Source organism: Cyclopterus lumpus, chromosome 22 (genome assembly GCF_009769545.1).
Source record: "Cyclopterus lumpus isolate fCycLum1 chromosome 22, fCycLum1.pri, whole genome shotgun sequence".
In the NCBI taxonomy this organism is placed as follows: Eukaryota; Metazoa; Chordata; class Actinopteri; order Perciformes; family Cyclopteridae; genus Cyclopterus; species Cyclopterus lumpus.
In genome coordinates this window covers 15,592,231-15,620,076 of record NC_046987.1, presented here as the reverse complement: position 1 = coordinate 15,620,076, position 27,846 = coordinate 15,592,231, and the positions used below count along the sequence as shown (strand labels likewise).

General features: G+C 43.7%; 3 protein-coding genes across 5 annotated transcripts in view; 1 reads left to right on the top strand and 2 right to left on the bottom strand.

The window, feature by feature from the left end:
* uggt1 (UDP-glucose glycoprotein glucosyltransferase 1) overlaps positions 1-11,118 on the top strand; it is a 31,483-nt gene extending 20,365 nt beyond the window's left edge. Inside the window, exons 32-40 of the mRNA XM_034525139.1 lie at positions 77-165; positions 1,473-1,577; positions 1,712-1,796; positions 3,037-3,219; positions 3,660-3,820; positions 4,174-4,288; positions 5,606-5,722; positions 9,690-9,834; positions 9,921-11,118. Of these exons, the coding sequence (XP_034381030.1) occupies positions 77-165; positions 1,473-1,577; positions 1,712-1,796; positions 3,037-3,219; positions 3,660-3,820; positions 4,174-4,288; positions 5,606-5,722; positions 9,690-9,834; positions 9,921-9,940 (1,020 nt within the window). The 3' untranslated portion in view covers positions 9,941-11,118. The remainder of the gene's footprint in view (positions 1-76; positions 166-1,472; positions 1,578-1,711; positions 1,797-3,036; positions 3,220-3,659; positions 3,821-4,173; positions 4,289-5,605; positions 5,723-9,689; positions 9,835-9,920) is intronic.
* A 547-nt stretch (positions 11,119-11,665) lies between these two features.
* LOC117725148 (transcription factor Sp3-like) lies at positions 11,666-20,524 on the bottom strand. Of its 3 annotated transcripts, XM_034525140.1 has the most exons (9): positions 20,324-20,524; positions 19,939-20,036; positions 19,082-19,312; positions 18,406-18,993; positions 16,829-17,029; positions 16,496-16,682; positions 16,187-16,376; positions 15,374-15,570; positions 11,666-13,870 (listed from the first exon to the last, which is right to left on the bottom strand). In XM_034525140.1, exons 2-9 carry the CDS (start codon positions 20,005-20,007, stop codon positions 13,620-13,622), a joined length of 1,914 nt encoding a protein of 637 aa, XP_034381031.1. In that variant the 5' UTR covers positions 20,008-20,036; positions 20,324-20,524; the 3' UTR covers positions 11,666-13,619. The 3 variants fall into 3 exon arrangements, with proteins under 3 accessions (XP_034381031.1, XP_034381033.1, XP_034381032.1); XM_034525142.1 differs by lacking the exon at positions 19,939-20,036 and having other exon boundaries at positions 20,364-20,524; XM_034525141.1 differs by lacking the exon at positions 19,939-20,036 and having other exon boundaries at positions 20,324-20,523.
* Positions 20,525-21,846: 1,322 nt separating this feature from the next.
* Positions 21,847-27,801, bottom strand: LOC117725149 (obg-like ATPase 1). The gene is made up of 11 exons (XM_034525144.1): positions 27,695-27,801; positions 27,233-27,330; positions 26,952-27,095; positions 26,723-26,850; positions 25,723-25,898; positions 25,499-25,579; positions 24,666-24,763; positions 24,407-24,547; positions 23,966-24,062; positions 23,451-23,573; positions 21,847-23,324 (listed from the first exon to the last, which is right to left on the bottom strand). The coding sequence occupies exons 2-11, from the start codon at positions 27,328-27,330 to the stop codon at positions 23,220-23,222; spliced, it is 1,191 nt and encodes a 396-aa protein (XP_034381035.1). The 5' UTR covers positions 27,695-27,801; the 3' UTR covers positions 21,847-23,219.
* Positions 27,802-27,846: the final 45 nt, after the last annotated feature.

Here is a 27,846-nt window from a genome sequence, read left to right as displayed (position 1 = left end):
TGCTGCATCACATGGATTCGTCCGACTTTTTACATTGATTGTTTGACTAATTGGGTTAAACCGGCTTGTTGATCAGGTCCAGAAGAAACCAGACAAGTTCAACGAGGAGCTGCTGAGTGACGTGAGCGAGGAAAAGGACACTGGCTTCTGGAAATCTCTGGCCAGGTACAGCTTTGATCCAGAAGGACTAGTTACTGTCAGATCACTTATGGATTCATCTGCAATTGTTTAAGTCGTTTATTAAGCCACTGAGAAACGTTCTTCTCATGTGATGATTTGATGCTTTTTTCTTTTACTATTTGGAAATTGAACACCTTTTTAGTTTTATTACCATTGCTTCGACAAAATATTTTTTTTGCGAACAAATAATTGATTAATCGTTAATAAACGTAATTGTTACGTGCGACCCTCATAATAATTTCACATCACTAACTATGTATCTGTGTGCTGCACCTGTACCTGCGCCCGCTTCAGAAAGCAGGTTTAAGGAGCTCTGAGATTAACCCCGAATTCTGATTTGAATAACCCTGAGATGGAAAACTGAGTTTTCTGATCAAGGTTTGTTCAATCAACTCTGAGTGTGTGAGTAAAAGTCAGAACCAACATTTAAATTCAGTGGACGCAGAGATATTAATGCATTTATTGATATGTGGACTGTGCACATCTCTTTTAATAGAGTTAGAGAGGGGGAAAGTGTCAAGTTAACACTATGATTCAGTATTGTTTATTAATGAATGATTTACCTGTTTTAGTAAATCATTAATTAATAAAGTAATTTTGTTCAGCTTTAATCTGACGGAGGAGAAAACACAAAGGCAGAATTATTTTTATAGGGTTTAAATTATTATTATTATTATATATATATATATATATATATATCAATAATAATAGAAGACATGATTGTAAGCTCACAATCTGATCCAGTGATAATGTTTTGGATGATATAAATAAATAGTGCATTTTAAATGTCAGACATCTAATTGGTTTCTAGACTCAACAGCATTCAGTGGCTTAATTTCAGCTACTTCAAGAATGTAGTAAAGTTACACATCGTCACTGAAATAATGTCAAAACGCTCGTTTTCAAACTACATTGTACAGCTGCACCACACGCCTGCTCACTCAGGAATATTAACACGTAATCTCCAATATTATAGGAATTATGTTCGATTAGTGACAGCGGAGTCACAGCGTTCCATATTATTATATATTAAAAGAAGGGCATGCAGAGGTTTTATTCTGAGCCGAGGGAGCCGTGACTGTAATGGTTGAATGTGATGTTCCTCATCTCGAGCTGAACTAACTCCTAGTTTCACTCAACCTGCTCTCTGAAACACGGCCCTGGATGACTGGATAACAAAACAATAACTGCTGACTCGTCAAAGAGGTCTTTTGATTTAAAGATTTCCTCTATTTTTTTATTATTTTTTTTGTACACTTAAAAACAATAACATGTTGTATTTTCTCTTTCAGAGGGTTCACAGGTGGAGCAAAGACAACGGAGATCAAGCAGGAGAAGGACGACGTGATCAACATCTTCTCTCTGGCCTCGGGGCATCTGTACGAGCGGTTCATCAGGTGAGCGCCACAACAGGGGATTGTTGTATCAACCAAAATATATATATATTTATGTATATATTATGTGTACACAGACTTTCATTTGAGCTTCAGTTGAGCACCTTTGTTGCCTTTCATTCTTCCTTTCCTCTCAGGATTATGATGCTGTCAGTTCTGAAAAACACCAAAACTCCCGTCAAGTTCTGGTTCCTCAAGAACTACCTGTCCCCGACGTTTAAGGTAGGATTTTTACTTGGGGGGGGGGGATTAGCTGGCATATTATCATTAATAAGGAGATTTTCTTTGAAGGCCGCAGCTCTTTTTTGTTCTCAGTCCATCAGTGATGTGAGCTTCAAACAGGAGATCTGAGAATCGAGGTGAAACACGCAGCGGGGATTGGATTTAGACTTTGCATGCAGAAGGAAATCTCCCGATGAATGAGAAGACTTCAGTGCTTTTCTTGGCTCATTCATCACCATCATTCCTTTTTTCACTCTGGTTATTTCCACTCAGCCCACTTCCATCGTTAACTCTTTAATAGCTCTAGTTCAGTGAATGCAGGCAGTCGGCTCAAAGTCATTGTATAAAGTCAGCTGTTCGCCAAACACGGTGTCCAAAACAATAAAAGTGTGCACTCAGCCGTATTATCAGTACCTTGAGCATGAAGCCATAACTGGCCAACCAACATATATAAAGCAGTTTGCTGCAGCAGAATGTGAGACGGCAACACGGAGGTGCACACGCACAAACACGCCCTCTCCATCGCATGACCTTCCTGGTGGAGATGATGATGATGATAATAATTATAACGACAACAAAAACATTTAAATATTGTATTAGATCGAATGCCATTAAACCAAGCTGTTCCGCTGAGGTCTCATGTCGGGGTCGTGATGAAAGAGTACTCAAGTTGATTCCTAAAAGCAAAAATATTTACCTTTTTATGGTCATTCCTACACAGTTCTCCACAGTTGTATGTATATGTAGCTAAATACTTCTGAGACATTATAGCTGGCCGAACAAAAACAAACTAAAACTATTGTAAAACTAAATATATAAAAACTGAAACTAAACTAAAACGAGAAGACGCACTCTAAAAACGTATTAAAACATAATTAAAGTTTAAATGTCAAAACAAAAATATAATCTGATTTTAAAATTCAAAACTATTTTAATCTTGCTCCAGTATTTCAGTTTATAGCAGGATTGCTCTTCATATTGATTTTTACAGTATATTATAATATATTCTACAGACAGTAGACAGAAATTATTTTTTAGATTGGTTCAGTATTATTTCGATTATGTAGATTGTCGTGTTTTCAGGTTTATGAAGACTATGTTTAGAGTCCCATAAGCATCTCGGTTCTGACACGGATTGCCAATTAATTTACATCTCTTTGCCAATTATGTATGTTTGTATATTGCCTCGAGTACTTCCAAGCACACGTTGAACGGCCTGTTGTGTGTGACTATTCTTCAGGGGTTCATCCCGCACATGGCAAAGCAATATGGCTTCCAGTATGAGCTGGTCCAGTACAAGTGGCCCCGCTGGTTACACCAACAGACCGAGAAGCAGAGGATCATCTGGGGCTACAAGATCCTGTTCCTGGATGTGCTGTTTCCTCTCGCTGTCGACAAGATCCTGTTTGTGGACGCTGACCAGGTTCGCACACGCACATGTACAAAGTTATTCTCCAAATAGTTGTTCTTTTTTTACCTTTCAGATTGTAAACGGATGGAATAAATGGAACGAGATGAATAACCACTGACAAATAGGAAAATAACAGCAGAAGATTTTTATGATTCGATCTAGTAAAATGTTATACTGTCTCATGTTTCAGTACTTTTTGCTGGAATCTTATATTAATATAGTCTCAGCAACAGTGTTTTAAAGCTTCAATTCTAAAAGAAAGTCTGATTCATTTCATGAGCCAAAAGGCCAAACATGTACTGGTAGTAACTTATCAATTGGGAATATGCACTTTTGCTATCGTCCGAAATGTTATTGACGTTAATTACTGAAGAAAATAACTGATCGAGCGGCGGCGTCATCAAATATTCTAACGCGATCTCTTTTGTTGCTCTGCCTCCTCTCTCCTTCAGATTGTGCGAACGGACCTGAAGGAGCTGCGTGACTTCGACCTGGAGGGAGCGCCGTACGGTTACACGCCGTTCTGCGAGAGCCGGAGGGAGATGGACGGCTACCGCTTCTGGAAGTCCGGCTACTGGGCGAGCCACCTCGCTGGACGCAAATACCACATCAGGTACACACACTGATGGCTCAGCTGAGTTCTAATAGTTTGTCAAGACCAAGCGGCATCAAAGTGCAAAATACTTAAACTGCAAAGTAGGGCTTTTATTGTGAAAGGTAACAATGGTAGGAGTGGACCAGGTCTGTGCTGCCTTTGTCACCCGTTCCGGTAGATGCCTTTTTATTCGCGTTAAAAAAAGCTCCAACATTTTTTACAGTGTAATATTAGTGATCTGTGTGACAGTATTCACACAAAGAAAAGAAAATCCCCCCCTGGTGGGGAAGTAAGGCCTTTACTCTCTTCTTCAATATGTTTTTCATGCTTTTGTGCTTATTTCATGCGCTCCCGTTGTTTATCCTCCGCAGCGCCCTGTATGTGGTCGACCTGAAGAAGTTCAGGAAAATAGCTGCCGGAGATCGACTGAGAGGACAGTACCAGGGGCTCAGCCAGGACCCCAACAGCCTTTCAAACCTTGACCAGGTCTGTCTGTCATTTTAATGTGCGTTTGGGATCAGATTCTAGAGAATGAGGCCGGTTTTTATAATAATAATAATAATAATAATAATAATGCATTATATTTGTAAGGCACTCTTCATCCAAGAATCTCAGAGTGCCACAGAGCCAGCACATAGTTAAAACTAACAATAAAAATTAAAAAAAGGAATAGTTGACAAGTCATAAAACTCAACTCAAAAACGCCTTCCTGAATAAAAAGGTTTTTAGGCCAGTCTTAAAAGAGTCCAGTGTCTGTGTTGCCCTCAGGTGGTCAGGGAGACTGTTCCATAAGCGCTGCTGAGCAAAATGCCCGGTCGCCCATGGTGCGGAGCTTGGTGTTGGGGACCCGGAGGAGCGAGCTGTTTGTAGATCTGAGGGTGCGGGTAGAGGTTTGGGGAGTAATGAGTTCTTGTAGGTAGGGAGGTGCATGTCCATTTATGCATTTATGGCTGAGGAGTAGGACTTTGTAGTCAATCTGGGTTGAGACGGGGAGCCAGTGGAGTGAGTGGAGAATGGGTGTTATGTGCTCATATTTCCGGACTCATCAGGATCCTGGCAGCGCTGTTTTGAATGTATTGTAGTTTCTGGATGTTCTTGCCAGTGATCCCAGTGAAGAGTGAATTACAGTAGTCCAGTCTAGAGGAGATGAATGCGTGGACGAGCTTCTCTGCATCTGACAGGGTTAAAGTGGGGCGGAGTTTGGAGATGTGTTTGAGATGATAAAAGGAGGTTTTGCAGGTGTTTTATATGGTCATTAAAGGTCAGGTGAGGATCAAACCTAAAGGTTTTAAAGGTTGATTTTGTTGCCTTTTAATCTTTTAGTGAGAAGGCACTGCAGTGAGAGCAGTTTTCTTTTGCTTATTGTGAGAAAAGCCAAATCTGAACCTTTTCACAATGTTTGTAACATGTAATTGTTTTGCCCCTACTTATGATTTTATGACAACATAACGTGAATGCATCGTACAGCAGCCAACCTTTGAGTCTCACACTCTGATGTCCTTCAGTTTATTCAATCTATTTATATCAGGGCAGCGGAATGACAGTGGGGCGTGTACATTAAGCAGATGCTTTTGGCCCCAGTGCTTGTCTGCATATTATAGATCAACCTTAATATCATGAATTTAACGGTTTGAAAAAGCTGACTTAAATGAATCTAAAGCTTTAACATGCTCTCTCCTGGTTTGATTTCAAACAAGGAGGCAACTGTAACAACTGTTTCCTTTAACCTCTCTGTAAAATCTCTGAAAGCGTTCCCGTCCCCGCCTCCATCATTTGTCTCATTGTCTGTCTTTTCTTTTTCAGGATCTGCCCAACAACATGATCCACCAGGTGCCCATCAAGTCTCTGCCTCAGGAGTGGCTGTGGTGTGAGACGTGGTGTGATGACGGCACCAAGAGGAGCGCCAAGACGATAGACCTGGTAACAACCGCGTGTCTGTAGACGTCGGGGATAGAATCAGGACAACGTTATTTAAGAAATAATGCCAGAACACACGGTGTCATCGACCTGTAACTCCCTGAGGTTGCCATGCCTCCTAACAGCCACTAGAGGGCAGACAGGCCAACTGAGAGGAAGTTATTGGCTGATTATGGAGTACTGAGTATGTGGATGAGTTCTCTTTCTAGAGATTAACAACGTTTGATGGGCTGAAGTGTGTTTCATTCTTGCTAAAAATCTAATAATTGGCGCAGCAGAGTAACAGTGGTTTTGAAGATAACACAGGCTGTAGCAGAGGAAGATTATTTGCATCCATCCATCCATCCATTATCACCCGCTTATCCGGGGTCGGGTCGCGGTGGCAGCAGGTTCAGCAGGCCGACCCAGGCTTCCCTCTCACCCGCAGCACTTTCCAGCTCATTCTGGGGGATCCCGAGGCGTTCCAAGGCCAGCCGGGAGATATAATCCCTCCAGCGTGTCCTCGGTCTTCCCCGGGGCCTCCTACCAGTTGGACGTGCCCGGAAAACCTCTAATGGGAGGCGTCCAGGAGGCATCCTAACTAGATGCCCGAACCACCTCAGCTGACTCCTTTCGACACGAAGGAGCAGCGACTCGACTCCAAGCTCCCCCCTGATGTCCGAGCTCCTTACCCTATCTCTAAGGCTGAGCCCGGCCACCCTACGGAGGAAGCTCATTTCGGCCGCTTGTATCCGAGATCTCGTTCTTTCGGTCACGACCCAGAGTTCGTGACCATAGGTGAGGGTTGGAACGTAGACCGACCAGTAAATGGAGAGCTTTGCCTTCCGGCTCAGCTCCCTCTTCACTAAGACGGACCGGTACAGCGCCTGTTTTACTGCTGCAGCCGCACCGATCCGCCTATCGATCTCCCGCTCCACCTTACCCTCACTCGTGAACAAGACCCCGAGATACTTGAACTCCTTCGCTTGCGGTAGGCAGTTTGCCCCCACCTGGAGGGAGCAATCCGCCGGTTTCCGGCAGAGCACCATGGCCTCAGATTTGGAGGTGCTAACTCTCATCCCTGCCGCTTCGCACTCGGCTGCAAAACGCCCCAGTGAATGCTGGAGGTCACGGTCCGAGGAGGCAAACAGGACCACATCATCCGCAAACAGCAGAGAGGCGATCCCGAGACTCCCGAACCGGATCCTCTCCGCCCCCTGGCTGCGCCTAGATATCCTGTCCATGAAGGTCACGAACAGGACCGGTGATAAAGGGCAGCCCTGGCGGAGGCCAACACCCACCGGGAACGTGTCTGACTTACTACCGAGGAGACGAACACAGCTCCTACTGCAGGCATACAGAGACCGGATGGCCCGTGCCAACGGGTCCGGCACCCCATACTCCCGCAGCACCCCCCACAAAAACCCCCGAGGGACCCGGTCGAAAGCCTTCTCCAGGTCTACAAAGCACATGTAAACTGGTTGGGCAAACTCCCAGGACCCCTCCAGTAATCTTGCGAGGGTAAAGAGCTGGTCCACTGTTCCACGACCGGGACGGAATCCGCACTGTTCGTCCTGAATCTGAGGTTCGACAAGCGGTCGGAGCCTCCTCTCCAGCACCCTGGCATAAGCTTTTCCCGGGAGGCTGAGCAGTGTGATACCACGATAGTTCGAGCACACTCTCCGGTCCCCCTTCTTGAAGATGGGAACCACCACCCCGGTCTGCCAGTCCATGGGCACTGTTCCCGACCCCCATGCGACACTGAAAAGGCGTGTCAACCAAGACAGCCCAACAATGTCCAGCGCTTTCAGCATCTCAGGGCGGATCTCATCCACCCCTGGCGCCTTGCCACCAAGGAGCTTTTTGACTACCTTAGCGACCTCTGCCAGGGATATGGGTGAATCCACCCCAAAGTCTTCCGGCGCTGCCCCCTCTCCGGGGGACATGTTGGCCGGGTTTAGGAGTTCCTCAAAGTGCTCTTTCCACCGCCCGACGATGTCCCCAGTCCGGGTCAGCAGTTCCCCCCCCCTGCTGAGAACAGCCTGGGGTAGACCCTGCTTTCCCTTCCTGAGCCGTCGGATGGTTTGCCAGAACTTCCTTGAGGCCAACCGAAAGTCCTTCTCCATGGCCTCCCCGAACTCCTCCCATGCCCGAGTTTTAGCCTCCGCGACCATCGTCGCTGCAGCCCTTTTGGCCCGCCGGTACCCGTCAGCTGCTTCAGGAGACCCCTGGGCCAGCCAGGCCCGAAAGGCCTCCTTCTTCAGTTTGACGGCTACCCTCACCCCCGGTGTCCACCACCGGGTTCTAGGGTTGCCGCCACGACAGGCACTGATGACCTTCCGGCCACAGCCCCGAGCAGCCGCGTCCACAATAGAGGCTTTGAACAAGGTCCACTCGGATTCCATGTCCCCAGCCTCCCTCGGGATTTGTGAGAAGTTCTTCCGGAGGTGGGAGTTGAAGACCTCCCGGACAGGATCCTCTGCCAGACGTTCCCAGTTCACCCTCACTACACGTTTGGGCTTGCCAGGTCTCTCTAGCCGAGTCCCCCGCCATCTGATCCAACTCACCACCAGGTGGTGATCAGTTGACAGCTCTGCTCCTCTCTTCACCCGAGTGTCCAAGACATACGGCCGCAGATCAGATGATACGATTACAAAGTCGATCATTGATCTCCGGCCTAAGGTGTTCTGGTACCAGGTACACTTATGAGCCACCTTATGTTCGAACATGGTGTTCGTTATGGACAAACTGTGGCTAGCACAGAAGTCCAACAACAAAACACCATTCGGGTTCAGATCGGGCAAGCCGTTCCTCCCAATCACACCCCGCCAGGTTTCTCTGTCATTGCCCACGTGAGCGTTGAAGTCTCCCAGGAGAACTATGGAGTCGGCAGGCGGCGCCCTTTCCAGGACCCCTCCCACCGACTCCAAGAAGGCCGGATACTCCGAAATGCTGTTCGGTGCATAAGCACAAACAACAGTCAGAGCCTTACTCCCCGCAACCCGTAGGCGCAGGGAGGCGACCCTCTCGTTCCCCGGGGAAAACTCCAACACAGCGGCGCTCAGCCGGGGGCTCGTGAGTATCCCCACTCCCGCCCGGCGCCTCTCACCCTGGGCAACTCCAGAAAAGGACAAAGTCCAACCCTTCTCCAGGAGCTTGGTTCCAGAGCCCATGCTGTGCGTGGAGGTGAGCCCAACTATATCTAGCTGGTACCGCTCCACCTCCTGCACCAGCTCCGGCTCTTTCCCCGCTAGTGAGGTGACGTTCCACGTCCCTAGAGCTAGTCTATGCTGCCGGCGATCGGCCCGCCCAGGTCTCCCGCCTGGCCCACCGCCCGGTCTACATAGCACCCGACCCCGATAATTCACCCTGCGGGTGGTGGGTCCACAGGGTGACAGCTGCTCCATGTTGTTCTTTCGGGCTGAGCCCGACCGGGCCCCATGGGCGAAAGCCCGGCCACCAGACGCTCGCCGACGAGCTCCCCTCCTGGGTCTGGCTCCGGGAGGGTGCCCCGGTTTCCCTTGTCCGGGCAAGGTGGCTACAATCCGTGGGCTGCTATTCATCAGGGTTTATTGAATTAGCAGAAAATCATATAAATCTGCCGTGTTCACAAAAAAATAAAACGGGAATCAACACTTCAGGCTGGATTAATTCAATTCAGTTTATTTTGTATAGCCCAATATCACAAATTTGCCTCAGAGGGCTTAAAAGCATCACATAACACGCAGAGTCCACCCTGCTACCATCATCCAACGCAATCATCAGCGGTTAAAACATCACCGGCAATCTTCATGAGCCGTGAACACTTTGATTGGCCAGCTGGGATCTGAGTCTGAGACTTTGGGATCGTTTCAGTGAGACTGCGAGACGGATCAGGCCATTAAAACGCCAGTGATCTCTTTTTAAAGGACGAGATGCGGCCTGTTCTTGTCGCCTGTTTGGAGATTACCAAACCGAGGAATAACATGGCTCAATTTTCCCCGTATTTCAGTGCAACAACCCCAAGACCAAAGAGCCCAAGCTGCAGGCGGCGGTGAGGATCGTGGCCGAGTGGGCCGACTACGACCAGGAGATTAAACGTCTGCAGACCAAAGTCAAGGAGAGAATAAACAACACAAACGAACAGCAGGACACAGGTACTACTCAAATAGAGCAGACGTGTGTCGTTTCTAACATGAACCCGTTCATCCACTTGACACGTGTGTCTTTGTCTCTCTGTCAGATGTTCACACGGAGTTGTGAGGATCCTGCAGTGATGAGGTGGTGAACTGGGCTCTGTTTAAAGAGTTTAAAGAGGTTCCTCTCCTGCCTTGGCCGACTGCTGACAGACTGACCACAAACCAGTGCTCAATGGTTGAGCCGGTTTTTAATTTTTTGTTCTTTTTCTAACATGTGAAGAGGAGTCAAGGTGGTCAGGTTTCAGAGGTTTTTCTGTACGTGTGTGTATGTGTGTGTGTGTGTGTGCAAGTGATGAGAATGTATTTTATGACTCGAATCATGAATATATACTCTATCACCCCCCCCTCCAGTATAGTTGTATTTCCCCTGTAATAAATGTCCGTCTGTAAGTGCGCACTAATTGGGGTTCTGGTGGCTTGTGGGGAGAAGAAAGGAAATCTCACTGCTGGTTAACTTGGGTTTTGATCGTGTTGTTGGGAGAAAACTAAAGTTACTCGGCCTTCCTCTAAATTGGTTAAGGGTACAATTAGTTAAAATTAATTTTCACACCTTAATACTAGAGCTGGGAAATATGTTTGAAGTCAATATTGTGACATTATTAAGTTGGTGGTGTAATTGTATCCTCATAGAAAATGAATGCTAACTTACTTAAAATTAAGTATGATCTTCTATTCATCACATCAGGAAACAGGAAACATTTTTTACCCTGAACTTTGAATTGAGAGGCCCAATTTAGTAAAATATTACACTTTTGTTCAGCCCTTAAAAAGTACTAGGTAAGTCTTGAATATCAACATATACTGTACAAATTATTATGTACAGTGGTGGATCCACTCATCTTTTTAAGAATCACCTCAAACTGTCTGGGTGGTTAGTTAAACTTCACAACACTTAAAGGGAACGTGTATGGAATTTAGAAATGAGTGGTCTCACCTTCCGTTAGGTTTACACTCATCTGACATGAAAATGAAGTAAAAAAATAAATAAAATATCAGCAGGCTTGATTGAATCCCTAGTTTTTTTGTGGATAGTAAATGTCACTAACTTTCAGGGAAAGATGTCTGAAGCTTGTGTTGGTTGCAACATAAAATACAAATGAGAAGACATGGGAGAGTTTTTGGTACTGGGGGGGGGAGCCATGTCAGAGTTCAGCTGAAACATATTTACATTCATGTTTCTATGGATTTGTCAGGATCATCCTGTATAATTTTTTGTGAAATAAAGATCCCCAATTAATGATCCAGTGTGTCACCGGTTCCTGCATGTTTTATGTTTTTTTTTTCCTCCATAGTAATTGGCTTAAGATATTTAGCTACTTAATGTGTAGAGGTGTGCCAACTACCTCCAAGGGGCGCCTCTGCAGTGCCAGAGAGGACGTGGTTAAACTGGACAGACGCAAAACATTTTAAAAGGCTGAACTCACGTGTTGCATTTGAAAGTACGAGAAAACTAGAATAAATTATGAGCTAACATTAGTGGATAAATGGTTCAAATAGTTAAAGCTAAGTATTGAATAAACAGTTGAAATGACCTTAATTCTGATACCATAACTCTGGATTACTAACTCCATATTTGTGAGCTGGCTGAAAATCTAAAAAGCAGCGACGTTCTGCTGATTCAGCTAAATGACATGTACTGTAGTTAAGATGCTTTTCATAGTTTGAATCCAGCTTTAAATGCAAAATGCCAAGAATAAATAAAGTTTAACTGTGTGTAATGGATTGGGTTCATCCTTCTGTGTGAGGGGCCGTGTTGCGATCCTCGACCGACACACAAAACCGGTTATTGGAAGGTTTCAGACTTTTATTGTGATCCATTTGAAAAAAGGTTTTACAAAAGGTAACATTCAATTTTATACACCAATTCTTAAAAAAAAAAAATCACTTAAAATAAGGTTTTGATACAATAAATTCAGTTAACTAAGTAATGGCTTCTATAAACAATGTGAAAATAAGATAATATACATGTAAATGAATGCTACAAACAAGGACAAACTGAGGAAAGGATTACATTAATTAAAATAAAAAAAACAATGGCATGATTGATTGTTTTCCTTTTGACTTGAGTGACATCCGTCCACAATTACCAACAGAGCCGTTATTGCGAAACTAATCCCACATCATCCGGTGTCCAACTGGAATGTTCGATGACAAACACGCCCTGGGAGGGGGGAAGGGGGGGGGGGGGCTTTATGATTCGTTGCATTTGTTTTCTTCACATGGCAACATTGGTGCATGTGCATCCCCTGCAGCCGACGAGCGGCTGACGATGGCGATGAAGAGCCCTGCAGGAACACAGAGACGACCACTCGACACGCCATCGTGTGGCATCGGTTCAGACGACATGCAGATTGGTGAAGAGAGACACAGAAAACTGATACACAATGTGAATTTACAACAAAAATATGAAAAGAAAAATAAAGACTTTTTTTTTTTTTGGACATGGACAAGCACAGCGGACGGCGTGCTCGTGAGGACCGATGAGACATTCTGTTCAGGCGGACCAGATGCTGGAAGAAGTTGCTCTTTTTTCAGAGCGGCTTGCATCTATTTCCTGCTCTGACCCCCACTACGCTGAACCTCCTGCTCGGCTTGAAGCGGCGCATACTGGACCAGAACCGCGTCACATACTGGACCACGACATCACGTCACCGGTTTGTTAAAGTCAAAGTTCTACATTTTGGGAAGAATACGCTTATTTGCTTTCTTGAGAAGAGCAAGATGAAACGATTGATAGCACTCACATGGCTGTATGTTATGTATGAAGTCGGCGTGAAGACCAAGGCACCTGTCTGTCTGTCAGGCCCGTGAGGTCTGTGTGCCTCAGAGGGATGAGAACCGGCCCAGACACCAAAGGAAAGAAGAAAAGAGAACATACAGGCAGAGGGACAGGGTCTCTGCAGAGACCGACACCACCGCATACTTAAGTCTATACACGGTTTTTAAGGAAATCGTTGCATATTGTACCTTCAAACAAGATACGTTTTAAGTAATCACGTTTAGAGGTGCTGACGGACAGATCGCGTTACCTTTGGACAGCCGGGCTCGCCGTTTCCCCAATGTAAGTTAACCAGTAGTTTCATATTTACCATGAAAACATGAGTGGCCGTAATCTTCTCGTCTAACTTTTCAAGAAAAATAAAATTAAAAGAAATGCGTTATCCCTAAAATCTTGAACTCTGCCTTTAACCACCACCATGGCAGCAGCAGTGCACCAGTTCAGCGTGGAAGCAGCGCTGGTTGTCGGAACTCTTCAGCGACAAATATTCAATCATGTCCGAGAGGTTCACTACTTCCTTTTCTCTTTCGGAAACTCCTCCTTATCATCATCATCATCATCATCATCTCCATTTCACAAACACATTTATCTCCGTTACAGTTACATCTGCAAAGCTTAAAAAACACATGCACCTCCAGCATTTTATACAAGATTATGATACAAAATAAGGCATTTCATTGTGTTGAGTATTAATGTCATGTGTTGAGTGTTAGTGTGTGTGTGTGTGTGTGTGTATGTAAATAGCAACCACATTTTAATGTTATTTTTGCCCGCCTATAAAAAGGCTGCAAAAAACAAACACAAAGTCATGATAACTCTTAAAATATATATATTTGTCATATATATTTACGTATATATTCATATGTAAAAAAACAAAACAAAAAAAAGGTTAGAGGGGAAAGAGAAAAGCCCAAGAGGTCCCTGTGATAGGCCAGTTCTCAAAAAAAACACCCAATTCACCCCCTCATTCCATAACCTCACCGGACGCCACGGTGACCAGCTGCAATGGGATCTCCTGATTGGATAGGAGGTCGTGGGTGGCGGTCTGGAGGATGAGTGTGGTTCCGTCGGCGGTGATGACGGAGTCGGTGTTGGGCGGAGACGTGGAGGAGGGAACCATGCCCTTCTTATTCTGGTGAGTCTTTATGTGCTTGGCCAGGTGGTCGCTCCGCATGAACCTCTTGGAGCACTCCGTGCACACAAACTTCTTCTCTCCTGCGAGGTCAGCGAAACAGAAACATCAGGCCGAGAGCGAATAAAACACATCGCGGAACACCGACTGACGAATGGGGATTAAAGTTTAAATGTCGGCCAATAAATCGCGCTACAGAAAAGCCCAAAATCTGTTGAGGGATCTTTTCTTTTTAAAGAGACACCGGTACTTTATTTTCCTACTGTAACGCATCTCAGATCGTAAACTAACAGACTCCTAATTTAATGTTTAAATTCTCAAAAAAACATGAAGGCAAACCGCGATGTGAACAAGGATTGTTTTTGTTCTTTAACTGCAACGCGTCCCCACATATCAAATAACTATATATTTAAGGGCTCCTTATGAAAAAATGTGTTTTCTCAATGTGATTTTGTATGGAAAACAACAATGTGTTTGTTATAAGCTTTAGTTCCTTTATCCATCTCAAAAATACTTTCTCTGTCACGATTCATACGCCACACAATAAAATAAAGAAATTTAAAATACTGTTTATAACATCAACGCCTTAGCAGTAGCACCCCCATCTTTCTAGAGCAGACAGATGACATTGGGGTAGCCAAATTAATTTACTCCCATGTCTTTTATATCTGCAGCATCATACGCAGAGCTACACGATGGAGCCTGAATATTTGTGCTGCAACATTGAATCCAATATGAAAAGGAGAGCGCACATTCTGTTTGTTTAACTGAAGAGAACAAAACCAAGAGACTGTTATTTTTTTATTTAGTCTTATTTATAAAGTATTTTGAAATGGCAGGTTTACCTACTCAAGATAATATGAGCTGTAATGGTGGTAAAGATTGTCAGAAATGTTTATTTATGCACAAACTGATTTATAGACGAGGCCTGTTGTGAATTGGGTCGCAGCGGTTTGTCATTTCTAAAAACGGGTTCTTCAGATGTAGAAATGTAGAAACACTGTTCAATACAGTTTTTTGGGACGCTGATCAATATGCCCGTTAATTGACAGTGTGACTCACCGGATGTGGACCGTGCGAGGCGCTGCCCAAGACCATTGTGATTCTTTTAAAGAAATACAAACAAGCCCGAGCGGGCTTTCTTCAACGTATACCAGAATGATGAGTGGAGCCAGATGTTTCTTTGGCGCCGTGTTTATAGGTGCGAGAGACTAGTTAATACATTCCAAAGAACCGGAGAACCACCAGCCGACACTGTGCGTCGCCATGGATTAATCGCTCACTGTGGTTCGCTGGCAGCGACGCTTGTCCAGGTTTTGTCACACTGAATTTGGCATTTTCCTCAACTTTTTCAACAAACAATGGCGCGTGAAAATTGCCAGAATACAATAAATGAAGTGTTCGGCGCTCAACATTTCCTGGGCAGCGTCAAAGCGAGTATTAATTTTCTCGCTTCACAGACGATAATCGACATCATTTTATGGGTTTCACTCTTCCGACATGAATGCGAGCTACTCTTTTACCACTTTCTTCCAGACACAAACCTGTAGAGCCGTGTTATGAGAGGATTCATCAAAGGGTCTCACCTGTGTGTGTCCTCCTGTGTCTTTGCAGCTCGTCGCTCCGGGTGAACCTCTTCCCGCAGAACATCCAGTTGCAGACGAAGGGCCTCTCTCCGCTGTGCCAGCGCAGGTGAGCTCGAAGATGAGACGTCTTCCCGTAAACCTTCCCACAGCCGGCGATGTGGCAGATATGCTGCTTCTTCTTCCCCATGCCTGAACCTCTGCGAAAGGCCGCAAACAAGGAAAAATGTGTTTAAAAAAAAAAAAAATACTGTGAAATAAATGATTGCAACGGCTGAAGATACGCAATTTACCTACAAACTAATCTTATTAAAAAAAAATTTTTTTTTTAAAAGACACAACAATGCAATAAACGCTTAAGAACTGAATAACAATCTAACATCACTAGGCTAAAAAAGTCTTAGAATTAGCCAATACATGTGCATTTTGTATTTGCATGAATGTCTACATTTGCATGGAAATCTGAATGCCACGTGAACAGGATTCACAACCAGCTGAACCACTTCGATACAGACATGACCAGCTGGTTACAACAGATCCTTGCCAGTTGAACTCAAATGCTTAAACGTTAAAAAGAGAAGTGGATCAAGTGTAGTACAGCTGCTGCAATCACCAACATCTGGGTGCATCACCGAAAGGTGATGGATGTTATTATTGTATTAAAATTGGCTGTCGCTGAACTGCCCTGCACAATATGGTTGTGATGTCTTTATTACTATAATTATGATGGTTAATAAAGTTTTAGGGCGTCATTTAGTTTTTCTGACAATATTTTCTATTTTTTGTATGCGTGTGTGTGTGTGTGTCCCGACATACCTTCCTCCAGACTCTTTGCAGTTGGGGCATGTGCAGGCTACTCTGCGGAGCCGCTTGCCCTCCCCGCCCTGCATTTCCATTTCCTCCTCGCCAATCTGCACGCGCAGGTTGTTCAGATCGCTGGGGTTCAGTGTGGAGTTCCCATCCAGCTGCCACTCTTCAGAGTCCGGTTCCTCCTTTATCTGGATGCCTGAACAAAAGGAAGAAGGTGAAGATTTAGGGTCTCTTGAAGTGGAAAAACAGTAGAAATCTAAGATTGGCTAATTCAAATGAATAATTGTGCGCAAGTGTACAGCATGCGTCTCGTACCAACTGGACTGTTTGCGTCCTCGCCCTGCGTGTACTGAACTCCACTTTGTGCTACAGAGTTCACGGTGACTGTCTGGAGGTTGGGCAGGCTGACCTGGCCTGTGTGGACCGGGGCTAGGGTCAGCTGCTGGGTCTGTCCCTGTCCCTGGGGAAACTGAAGCCCCTGGAGTGACTGGACACCTTGAACCTACAGAGGGAGATGAGATGCGCGTCAGTCATCTGACATCTTCCACAGAACGAAAAACACAACGTGCTGCTTAAATAATGCTGATGAGCAACTTATGTCGGCCACTTTGTCGATTTGAAACTTCCCAAACAGTCCTCATCGGTTACCTGGAAAGTCTGCCACTGGATCTGTCCAGTAGCAGTGACAGTTTGGGCCTGGATGAGGAAGGTCCCTGGGTTGACCAGCTGCACACTCTGTAGAGTCTGACCTCCTGCATTCAGGTCCTGACCCTGAACCACCTGGGCATGACTGTCCCCAGACAGCTGCAGGATGGGCTGCGAGATAGTGGTGGCGTTGGAGGATGAGACCTGCAGAGTAATGAAATGCAATTAGGTTAGATTAGATTTTACTTTATTCACCCCCAGGGGGAAGTTACATGAAGCAGCAGCAAACATGTTTACAAATATGAAATTAAATAAAACACAGAGAAGAGCAGCCCTCATGTCATGTTTCGATGTATGAGGTCCTGGTTCAACGACACGGTCTAAATCTTAACCGCGTGTTAATAAATTGCAAGCTGGAGCATTTCCGAGTGTCAAAGAACTCATTTGTGGTGGTTTCCCCTCGGGGGAGGGAGCTCCCAACACTTGAGAGGTGGTTGCACAACAGCAATGCATTCACAAGCTGACATCTGATGATGATAGAAGTACAGTCGGAACTTTCCTTTGTAGTTACGCAGTATATAAACATGCACATGGAAGAAAAGACAAAACAAGCCTTCCCTGTTCTGAACCAAAGTCGAGGTGGGTCGGCCATATGTTAGATTGGGGATACATATCAGACACACTGAGTGAATTCCCAAAGGTTAAATAAACAGAAACACATTAAGTTATATTAGTGGCTTAAAGCAATGTTCTCCAATCTTGTGGCTTGTTTGGCCCTTTAAATAAAATCAATGTCTACTCAATACCCCTCATCCTTAAGGCTGGTGATTTCTAGATCCTAGGGTCAATGCAAGACTTTTTTAATAGCGATACCAAAACGATACTTTGGAGGACATAATTAGGCTTTTTCAACAACAATAAAAAAAAAATGTCTCCATTAAACTAAAGAAGCCACATTCGGAAATGTTAAATTTAATTCAAACACGGATCTATCGAATCTAAGAATAAATAAACTGGACTACAAGCCTGATCAGCTATTTGATTCCAGTGTTCAGTAATGGTCCGTTTCCAAAACTCTACTATAGGTCGACCGGTAGATTTTTAACGGACAATATAATAATGATACTACACACAGAGAAGCTATGATGGAGCTGCTCAAGCAAGCACGTATCTTAAAAAAAAAAAAAAGGTGCATTCGATGATAAAAGCCTCGGGTCTGTGATTCAGTTACTCTGTTATTATATCTTCAAACAGAATTACACAACGGTACGGCCGGGAGCCGATAACCCAGGTATCTTGCTGTCCATCTGGTATCGAGGACAAAGTGCTGACCGTTAGGGTCATTGGAGCACAGCTCCACCAATAACAAGATATGTAAAGCGTTCTATTTGTGCCAATTAATCGGCTACAACCCAACCAATTCCAAGCTCCATTCATCACTAGTTATGGCCTTGGTGGAGACAAAAGAGTCATTTTTTTCTTCTACAATTTCGAGAGTCCGGAGGAGGTGAGCGTGTCAAGCATATCACAAAGAAACATACGCCTGACATTGTGTTAAGGACACACGGACACACACTGACCTGGATTTGCTGCAGGTGGTTGTGGGAGTTGAAGTTCTCTGAGGAGGGGTCGGACACACCTGCAGACACGGCGGTTGCTTGGGTCAGAACCCCGGTACCGTCGATGGTCTCCGGAAGATGGGAGGAGTTTGACGAAGTGGTGGTTGGCACGTAGAGTTCGTGGTTTGCAGCGCTCACCGTCACCAGCGACTGCTTGACACCTGTGTCCTGGCCATGACTGTCCAGCGTCTGGCCGCCCATGATCAGCTGACCTTCAGGCGTTACCCCGGTTGCGATGGGGACCGTGTGCGCTCCGGTCAGCCCTAGAGACTCCAGATCCACACTGTTTATCGGGACAAACGTTATGTTGCCGGGCAGCCCCACAGGTACTGAGCTGGTGTATGCTGACCCCCCAGACAGCGAGACGCCTTGGATTGAGTGTACATGCCCCGCCTGCGTCAGAAGGTCCGTGGTCGCTGTTGTGGCACAGCTGATTCCAATGCTGCCCTGGCCACCATCTTGGAGGAGGTGGATCTGCCCTGTGCCATCATCCAGTCCGTGTGTGAAACCTGTAAGTGTCCCATCTGCATTTTGGATTTGGGGGATGACCTGGAAGAACGAACCACAGTTTTGATCAAGATCTTTGCCTGAACGGAACACATACAGCATCTTACATGTTGATTCTGTATCTTTTTACCTGATACTGAATGCCTGACACGCCATTGTGTGAAGCCTCATTCCCAGATGCTGTAACATAGATGGGCTGGTTGGGGAGACTCCCAATAGGAAGCATGTACTGCCCGTTGGACGTGACAATCCCAGAGTTTTGAATGTGGACAATTCCCTGATCTTCCTTCCCAGTTGAGACAGGCGTTAACACCTCCCATCGATCTGAACCCGTCAGCTGAATTGCAGACATATCTGTAGTCTGGGAGTCAAATGCACACAAAGATTAACAAGCACAGAACACACTTGAACGAGAAGAATCATCTCAGTTTCCGATCAGATCACAAGAAAAGAGAACCAGCCAGGCTATTTTCCACAAAAAATAAAAAACGTCAGTAATGGAGTCAGAGATTGTGCTGCTACATCAAAGAGAGTAAATCACAGGAGTGGGTTTTGGGGGATTTGTGCTGATGCAAACGATGCAACAGCCACAACCTAGAAGCAACCACCAACACACGGATAACAGGCTCAGAAATGATCGAGTGCAGGGCGTGTGGGGGATGGGTAGCTATTACAACACAATTGAACGCTACTGTTGTGATTATGGTCGCTATCCCTGCAGTATTATCACACCCCGGCGTCCTCCCGGCCGAAGGTAAACCGGCTATCTTCCAGCAAGCCGACCCAAGTGACTGACTTCAGTGTCCTACCCACTATGGGCGGGTTTTACCGGGGTAAAGTGGGTGGCCGTTATTGAGGGGAACACAGGAAGTGTACGGCTTTCACCCCATGCCATCAAAATTTTAAAACGTGTGAACTTCATGCTCTCAAAAACACAACCAGCTATCGAAAGCGAGCGAGAAAGACGAGCTAGAAAATGTCGGATACCTGTGTTTCCGCTGCGCCGCCGGGTTGCAGAAACTCGCTTTGACTGCTGTCCACGTCCGCGGACGCCATTTCTCCTTGTTTCAGAGGCTGCTCTGGCGCTAGCAGAGAGACGGGGGGGGACTCAGCAAAACTCTGTAATCTTCAACTCCTGCCTGCCAGAAAAGCTCGCAAAGCATCCCCACTCTCCAGTCCGAAAGGAGCCGACTGTGAAATTCAACTTCGCAGCGCAAATTCTGCGGCAATTTCGGCCCAGATTGACTGTTTACTTTGTCAACTTCGTTGCTAGCCAGCTAGCTCCGTGAGCTAACCATATCTAGCTAGTTAGCAGCAGAGCAAAAAGATAAAAAAGACGCAGCTTGCTTCGCTGTACGTTGCACAAACTCACCGATTAGTTGCGCGCTTCGATGCGGTAACTGTTTACGTACCAGTCATAGCGTGAGTGGTAGGAACCGGGAGACTATCTGGTAAACTAAACTCCAAACATGATTATTGTATCAAAGGCGGGCTAGTGTTGATCGGTGAATTCGGGTCGATTTTTTTCTATTTTGATTGACGGTGCGGGAAACACAAAAAGGTGGGACTAACAGGCTTGACCGTCGAATTTGCATCGCATTACAGGACGTCCCGCCCTTCTTCTCTGAAGCTATTGGCTTAGCCGGGGGTACGGTGGACGTCATTGGCTACGTGACACGTCAGTCACTTTTTATAGGACGTGTGTTTCCTGTTTGTTGAGCGTGTGAAGAGATGGAATGCAGTTGTTCAATCCCCAACTGAGATATGAGTTAACGGCCGCGTTTCTGTCGAAATTACACACTTTATTTGATCATTTTAATGTAAAATCAAGATTTATACTCGAAATCTTCGTCGTTGTTTTAATGTAGCCCTTTTTTTTTGTTGTTCGCCATTACACACACCATGCAATCAGCTTTTTAAAGTTCTGCGATCGCTGTCTATTTTCCGTTGGCCTCCATTTCTGCAACTAGTCATTTTTCTAAAGTTATGTCATACAATTGTGATAGTTTCGAGTTCAAACAATCAAATTAAACTTCCAATGTCAACGTTTAAATCAACTAGTATGAGAAATCCTTAAAGTGGTATAATCTGAGAAGATTTTCCTCTGAATAAATGTGTTAAGTGGTTAGAGCCAAATAAGGATTGCAATATATTTGCAGTATAACACATACTTGTGGTGAGATCCCTGGGGGGGGCAATCTAATTATGCACACAGTTCTGACAACTTGAAGCTTGCATATCAACACATTTGATTTTAAAATTTCAATTAAATTTGTTATCACAGATTACAAATTTACCTCAGAGCTTTTAAGATCTGCAGAGTTCGACATCCTCGAGGTCCCTCAACATCAGATAAGAAAAAAAACCTACAACAACAGAGAACTCAAAGCACACATTCATTGTTTTCCATGAGTTATAATTCAAGCATCAACCAGGAGTGTAATCTTAGAATAGCCACACATTTTAACATCAACATTTTCCATGACAACTCCATCTGCTGATAATGATCAAAGGCTTCAGAATAGCTACTGAGTGGATTTCGTGGAGTTTTTAACAGGCAGACACAAGTAGATAAAATGAAAATTATAATGCCCCTTTTAAAATTACTTTTAAGATTCCTTTAGAAAAAAATAAAATGAAAATAATGAAATGGAAAATGGGTGATCACTACATAAGAGAGATGAGTTATTTGTCTTACTTGCAGTGTAATGCATCGAGACAAATTGGGTTCTTCAACTTATATTAATATAGCATTGTATTTAAACACTGTAAATACATTACTATTTTATTTCTATGGTTGAAACCTGTTTTTTTCCAATGGCATAGTCCATTCACTCCCTCATGTTGTGACTTTAGCCTTGAACATGAGGAAAAAATAGAAAGACAAAGCAATGACACGGTTTTTTTTCTCCTTTTATTGACGCATGCATATTGATGAGGATGACGTTTATTTATATCTTGACTCCCTTAGGCCCATTAGGATGTTCTACCTTCGACAAGATGTTAAATGAGGGGATTGTTGGGCGCTCTTGAAAATAAAAGACATTCACACTATGGAGGCAGTGAAACAAGGAGCATTATGAAGCCATACAGTCCAGATGATCCTCAGAGCTGGTTCACACTGAAGCCATATCTTGTGACACAGGGTGGTGTTCATAACGTGAATGTCGTCTGTTTTTATGTTTCCAAACCAAACCAAAGTCAATAAAAGCAGTGTGTATCACAAAATGATCCATTCGGGTGTCTCATCCTGCATCGTCGGGGATACCTGCTTTGCTCTCTCTAAAATAATAGGAATATCCTTGCCCTCAGAATAAAGCACAGTTGTGTCCTGAAATGCTACACTGAGCGATGGCTTTCATTTTCTCTTGGTAGTTTACACAGCACCAGTCAAACGTTTATTGGTTTTAGCATAATTGGTTACGGAATTATGGCTTAATTGTGAATAGCATAAGACAGTTGAATTGGGGAAAAGGCATAAATAAACTAAGAAAACAGTTCATGTCATTTTAATGAGGAAAAAACACTGTTTACTCATTCTATGCTGATTAGGCACCTGTACCAAACACCACATGCTATATATTACCATCACTTATGCTGGCACTGTTTATAACTTTTGTATGTTATAAGATCTGAATTACAGATTGATCAGGCCAGGCTGTAATAAAGAGGGTTGATATGATGTGAGGTCATCATGATGGTAATTGTAGAATAATGACAGAAAGGCAAGCTGTTATTGTTGTATAGCTCAAATATCGTCTTAAAGATACAATTCAACAACAACAAAAACGTTACGACTCTTTGATTCTTGCTTGAATTATCAAAAAGCATCTAGAAAAGGGGACATGCTCTGATCATCTGATGCATCTTAAAAACACATGGACAAGGCCAGCCTCAATTATAAAGAAATATGCAGTTTATGTTCTGTTACAGTTTCTTAATTAGCTATTTCCAGTAAAATCTGAAATGATACATTCCTCAGTTCAGTTATACCTATTCTTAGTTGGGACCATGAAAGCTAGAATATAATGTTTTCAAAAATATTTGACTGGTGCAGAAGGTGCCAAATATTATAGGCACGGATGTAAGCTTGTATAGAAATGTAATTATATTGAATAATTCCAATAGGTACCAGATCAGACCAGCTGAGTAAATAACTGCTGATCCGCTGAGCTGATCCTCTGAATTCAAAAGATAAATATGAAAACCAGCACACAGTGTAGCTCCTTAACAGTATTCTGAGTTCTCCCTCTGGTGATATTGTGTTCTCATGGTTTCTTTTTAGGTGCACTGGGTGTGTTGAATTTGAAAAAGATAATGTCGCCGTCATCCACCGTGTAGTTCCTGCCCAGTTGCCTGTATTTCCCAGCGGCCTGTAAGAGAGAATAAACTTAAATTATATTCAAGAGCGTTTGAAAAAAGAAAAGAAAAAGCCAATTTATTATTGCCAGAAATTCAGTGCCAGTTCAAGCTTGTAATTAGGCTCTATAAAAACACACCTTGGCTGCATTTTCACTGCCCTCCTCTTTGAAGTCATTGTACTTCATCACCTCCGCCATGATGAAGCCCTTCTCAAAGTCAGTGTGGATCTTTCCTGCAGCTTGAGGAGCCTTGGTCCCTTTCTATTGGGGCAAATCACAGAAAATTAAGATGATAACTTGAGGACAACAAAAAACCTACTAACACACTGCAACCTTGAAGAATTTGATGGTGTCAAAAAACAGTAAATTATATTTACAAACAATGATGCAAACTCAGCGTGCATTTCCAAAATGTTTATATCACTCAATATTACACATCAGGCCATTAATGTGTAGTAACACAATCAAATCATTAAAAATTAGTAAGAAAGAGAAAACATTTGTTTTGACAAAATTATAATTTTTCAGAAAATGGCTTCTGCTTTAAATAAATCAACTGTAAATGACACTTTCAAACAACAATGACAAGGATTTTGAAATAAAACACTGACTTTTGAGGACATACGGTAATAATGATCTTAAACAGAACTTACCCTGACGGTCCAAGCTCGCACCTCATCTGGTCCTGCTGTGAAGAAGTATTCCAGCTGTAGTGCTGCGTAGCCAGTTTTGATTATTTTGGTCAGAACACTAGAAACACAGAGAGAAGTCACGATGGAGCGGCTCAACCAGACATGTAGCTTCAAAAAAAGGCGCATTCGATGTGAATAAGTTACTGTTACTTCAAACAGAATGATAAAATAGCACCGACTTATTTAATTATTCAATGTCAGTTGAGTCAAAGGTTGTTTGCCGTGTTTGTCATAGCAGAGACAACACTAGTTGTTAATTAATAACATGCATATTAGCTGCAAACAACTGACAATGATAATACTTGAACGCTTAAATCAACAAACATAATAATTGTTAGTTGGAGCCCTAAGTGGCAGTTAAAACTATTTCTCAACCTGATACACCGTTAGTTTATGTCTCACCTCTGCGTCTTCATTTCCGTGCAGTACTTATTCTTCTCCTCCTCCTCCATGTCCTGCATTTTAGACTCAACACATCCACTCACGGGGATGACCAGAGCTCCGGGATCGTGAGCATCTACCCATTCCTTGATTTTTGCCAACCTGAGAGGAACAGCCAGCCGGAGTTATTCTTAATGTTCAAAATATAGCTGCCTACTCAAACAATGGAGGGAACACGCACACGCAGATATGGTCACGGGGTCGGTGAAAGCAAACCTACCACTTGTTTTTCTTCCTGATGTAGTCCTTCTCTGAGAGATTGACCAGGTAGATCATGGGCTTGGATGTCAGAAGCAGATATTTGTTCAACACCTCAATCTGTGGAGAGAATTTTAAAGGGTAGAGCTCGTGAAACAGTTTAGCTCTCAAAAGCTCAGGGGACACAGCTTGTCCAAAAGAGCCTCAAAAGTTACCGATGCCTCAAAGACCAATCAGACTACGCTGTCCATCAGGATAACAAACCGACCACAGTGAGAGCTATGCTCCAACAATCACTGGGGTTATTTATTTATTTTATTTGTGCACATTTGTACAGATGCAGATAAAGCGCCGACGCCGCTAATATTATTATTATTGTACTATTGGTAGAATTAGACTCCAGTGGTAACTGCGTAGGATTGTTTTCCGACTCCTGTGATCCAATAGCTGATATTTGTTGTCGTTTGGCCTTTCAACAACAAAACGTTCACTGTGGTCAAAAACTAATTGCTCATCTGCTCACTGGACACAAAGGGCGGCACCCACTAGCAAGATACTATTCATTAAGGAAAGTTGATTTAATAAAAAATAAAAAAAAATAAAGACTAGCGCAGATAATCCGACAAATCACTTTATCCAAATTGAGGATTACTTTTGAAGACTTTTTTTTCAGGATGGTGACAACAGACATTTAAAGCTTAATCTGAAAACCTCAACAGAAGCTTTGAACGTCAATAATGTTATTGGGAACAGCCCTAATTAGACCAAACACGTATAGACACACAAGACTAACAGTCAAACTAAATCAAGGACCCACACACATACTTTTCCAGACATACACACATACATCATTACCTCTTTGTCGTTCCAGTCAGGGTAAAATCTGACGTGTTTCTTCTCCTCCACTATCCAGTTCTTTACCTTCAACATTATATCCTGTAGCAAGAAGCAGCAGATTAAATTAAGTCTGCAGACTGATTACAGGTTATCATCTTCTTTTTTCCCCCAATTGCGATGCAGTGACACAGATGTGAAACAGGGCCATATATAACATAAACATATATACAGTAGATACTTACATGTTCAGGTTTAAGTCTTTTGTCCCCTCCTCTGACGGCAGCCTTCTCCAGTTTGTCAAGGATTAGAGGAATCATTTCCTCGTCCTTTAGTCGCAGCTCTTCGTGGATGATCTCAATGTCCCTCACTGGGTCAACGTTACCCTCCACATGGATAATATCCTCATCATCAAACGCACCTAAAAAACACAAGCGTCGACAGGTGACGTCAGCCTGTAATAAGTAGTAACAACCATGTTATTCCAAAAGCCTGAGCAGTTCAGTCGGTTTGTATGACCATGCAAGCATTTCCTGAAGCTATAACCTTGCAAACTGATATTACTGTGGTATAAATTCATGCATGATCCCTAAGACTTTTAGATGAGAATGTGCACCCAGGTAAAACCTAAATTCTACAAATGCTAACATATAAACTTCATATTGGTGCGAAAAATCAATGTTGCCTTGTCTCTGACTGATATTACATGCCAGGAAAATCAAAAATGTAAAAGATGTCACTCTAAATTCTAGCTTCGACTGGATGTTGTTTAAATGTTATTATACTTTTCAGTTAACTGAAAGCCAAACAATATTTAATTTATACCTTACTTTGAGATATGTACACGTTTCCCTACATACTAATTCATTCCATTAAATGAAGTCCTCAAATGTTAAAAGTTGTCTAAATTAATGCAGCTGTATCAGTCTTAATGAAATAGTCTGAAATTGTATTATGTCAAGAACTATCAGATCCGACAACAAAAAAGCCAAATTACAAGTTTGACCAGACATTCAATGCTAGCTTTTGATACTTCATAGTAAGATACTCATTACCACAAAGTATCACGGTTAGAACCCTTGCTGTAGAACAGAATATATCATCTTGTCTGGTCCACTATCACAACATGAGTGAATTCTTAAAATGAGCTTCACCGAGCTGGGTGAAACTTGCCCTCCTAACAGCTGTCCCTTCTCTTCAGTTATTACTAGACAGCAGCTGCAGGCAGAAGTATTGACAACTCACGTGTCATGTGGAAGATGCCATCACATGCACTGATGTGGGAGAGAAAGGCGTTTCCAAGTCCCTGTCCCGCGTGAGCTCCCTTCACCAGACCAGCAATGTCCACGACATTGAGAAAAGCTGGAACCTTACTAAAGAGACAAAACAGCCAGTCAAGGAGGGATTGTTGATGAGAGAGAAATCCATGGACAAAAAAACTAACTAAAAACAGCTGTTAGGACATAACACAAACCTGGCCGGTTTGTGGTATTGGCAGAGAAAGTCAAAGCGCTCATCTGGCACAGGTACCCTGCTCTCATTTGGGTCAATTGTGCAGAATGGGAAGTTCTCTGCAGCAGCTTGACTTTTGGTCAGCACATTGAAAAAGGTGGATTTCCTGAGTAGACATAAGAGTGTGTCAACAGCAGTGCGATAATGAACCCTAAATGATGAATCTTCAAATTCACTCACACAACAACAACAATAACAAAAAACTGCTCAGCTTGTATATAATTACTTATTTCATGTACATACCCAACATTAGGTAATCCCACGATCCCGATCTTCAGTGAGGTTCCAAATCGTCCAATCAATGTGGGCTCTTTGGGGGCTTCTGTCTTTTTGGGGGGCATCTGCGAAAGTTACAAGTTGGATACACCATTACCCCAAATATGTCACCAAAGCCAGGTTTCTTTGTAACCTAAAAACATATCGGTCCCGTTCAAAGTTACGTATGGACATGTATCACCAAGCAGCTCATTCCTGTTCTACTAGCTGCACTTAAAACGTGTTTCCGCAGCTCCAGCCACCGCCTGGCTGCAGTCATACGCTCATTCAAACGCAGCATGCTAACGTAAGCTAGTGGCTCACTGAGACCACTTCTAGCTACTTGTTAGCCCGAAGGTTTGACTAAACAAATACTGCCGTCTGCGTTTGCCAGTATTGACAAATAGCTCTCCCGCTAATTCGCTGGGGGGAAGAGTACTCTTTTAGTACCTTAATGTCTTTTTTTAGCCAACGGTCTACGTGGTATTCACTCCTCTGATATCTGCACACAGCAGCCGCTCCGGTGGAAAGGCAAGGGGCAGAGGAAACCGGAAGTGTTTAACCGTGAGCGTTCTGTGATTGGTCGGAGAACGAGCTGGAAG

What these genes read in the sequence shown, in the direction of transcription:
- LOC117725149 (XM_034525144.1), bottom strand. Translation starts at nt 27,330, where the DNA reads ATGCCCCCCAAAAAGACAGAAGCCCCCAAAGAGCCCACATTGATTGGA. An exon ending in GTGGGATTACCTAATGTTGG is followed by an intron (nt 27,096 to 27,232) that starts GTATGTACATGA and finishes ATGTCTACTCAG; the next exon opens with GAAATCCACCTTTTTCAATG. An exon ending in CTGACTGGAACGACAAAGAG is followed by an intron (nt 24,764 to 25,498) that starts GTAATGATGTAT and finishes TTCTCTCCACAG; the next exon opens with ATTGAGGTGTTGAACAAATA.
- LOC117725148 (XM_034525140.1), bottom strand. Translation starts at nt 20,007, where the DNA reads ATGGCGTCCGCGGACGTGGACAGCAGTCAAAGCGAGTTTCTGCAACCC. An exon ending in GGACGCAAACAGTCCAGTTG is followed by an intron (nt 16,377 to 16,495) that starts GTACGAGACGCA and finishes CCTTTTGTTCAG; the next exon opens with GCATCCAGATAAAGGAGGAA. An exon ending in TGCAAAGAGTCTGGAGGAAG is followed by an intron (nt 15,571 to 16,186) that starts GTATGTCGGGAC and finishes GGCCTTTCGCAG; the next exon opens with AGGTTCAGGCATGGGGAAGA.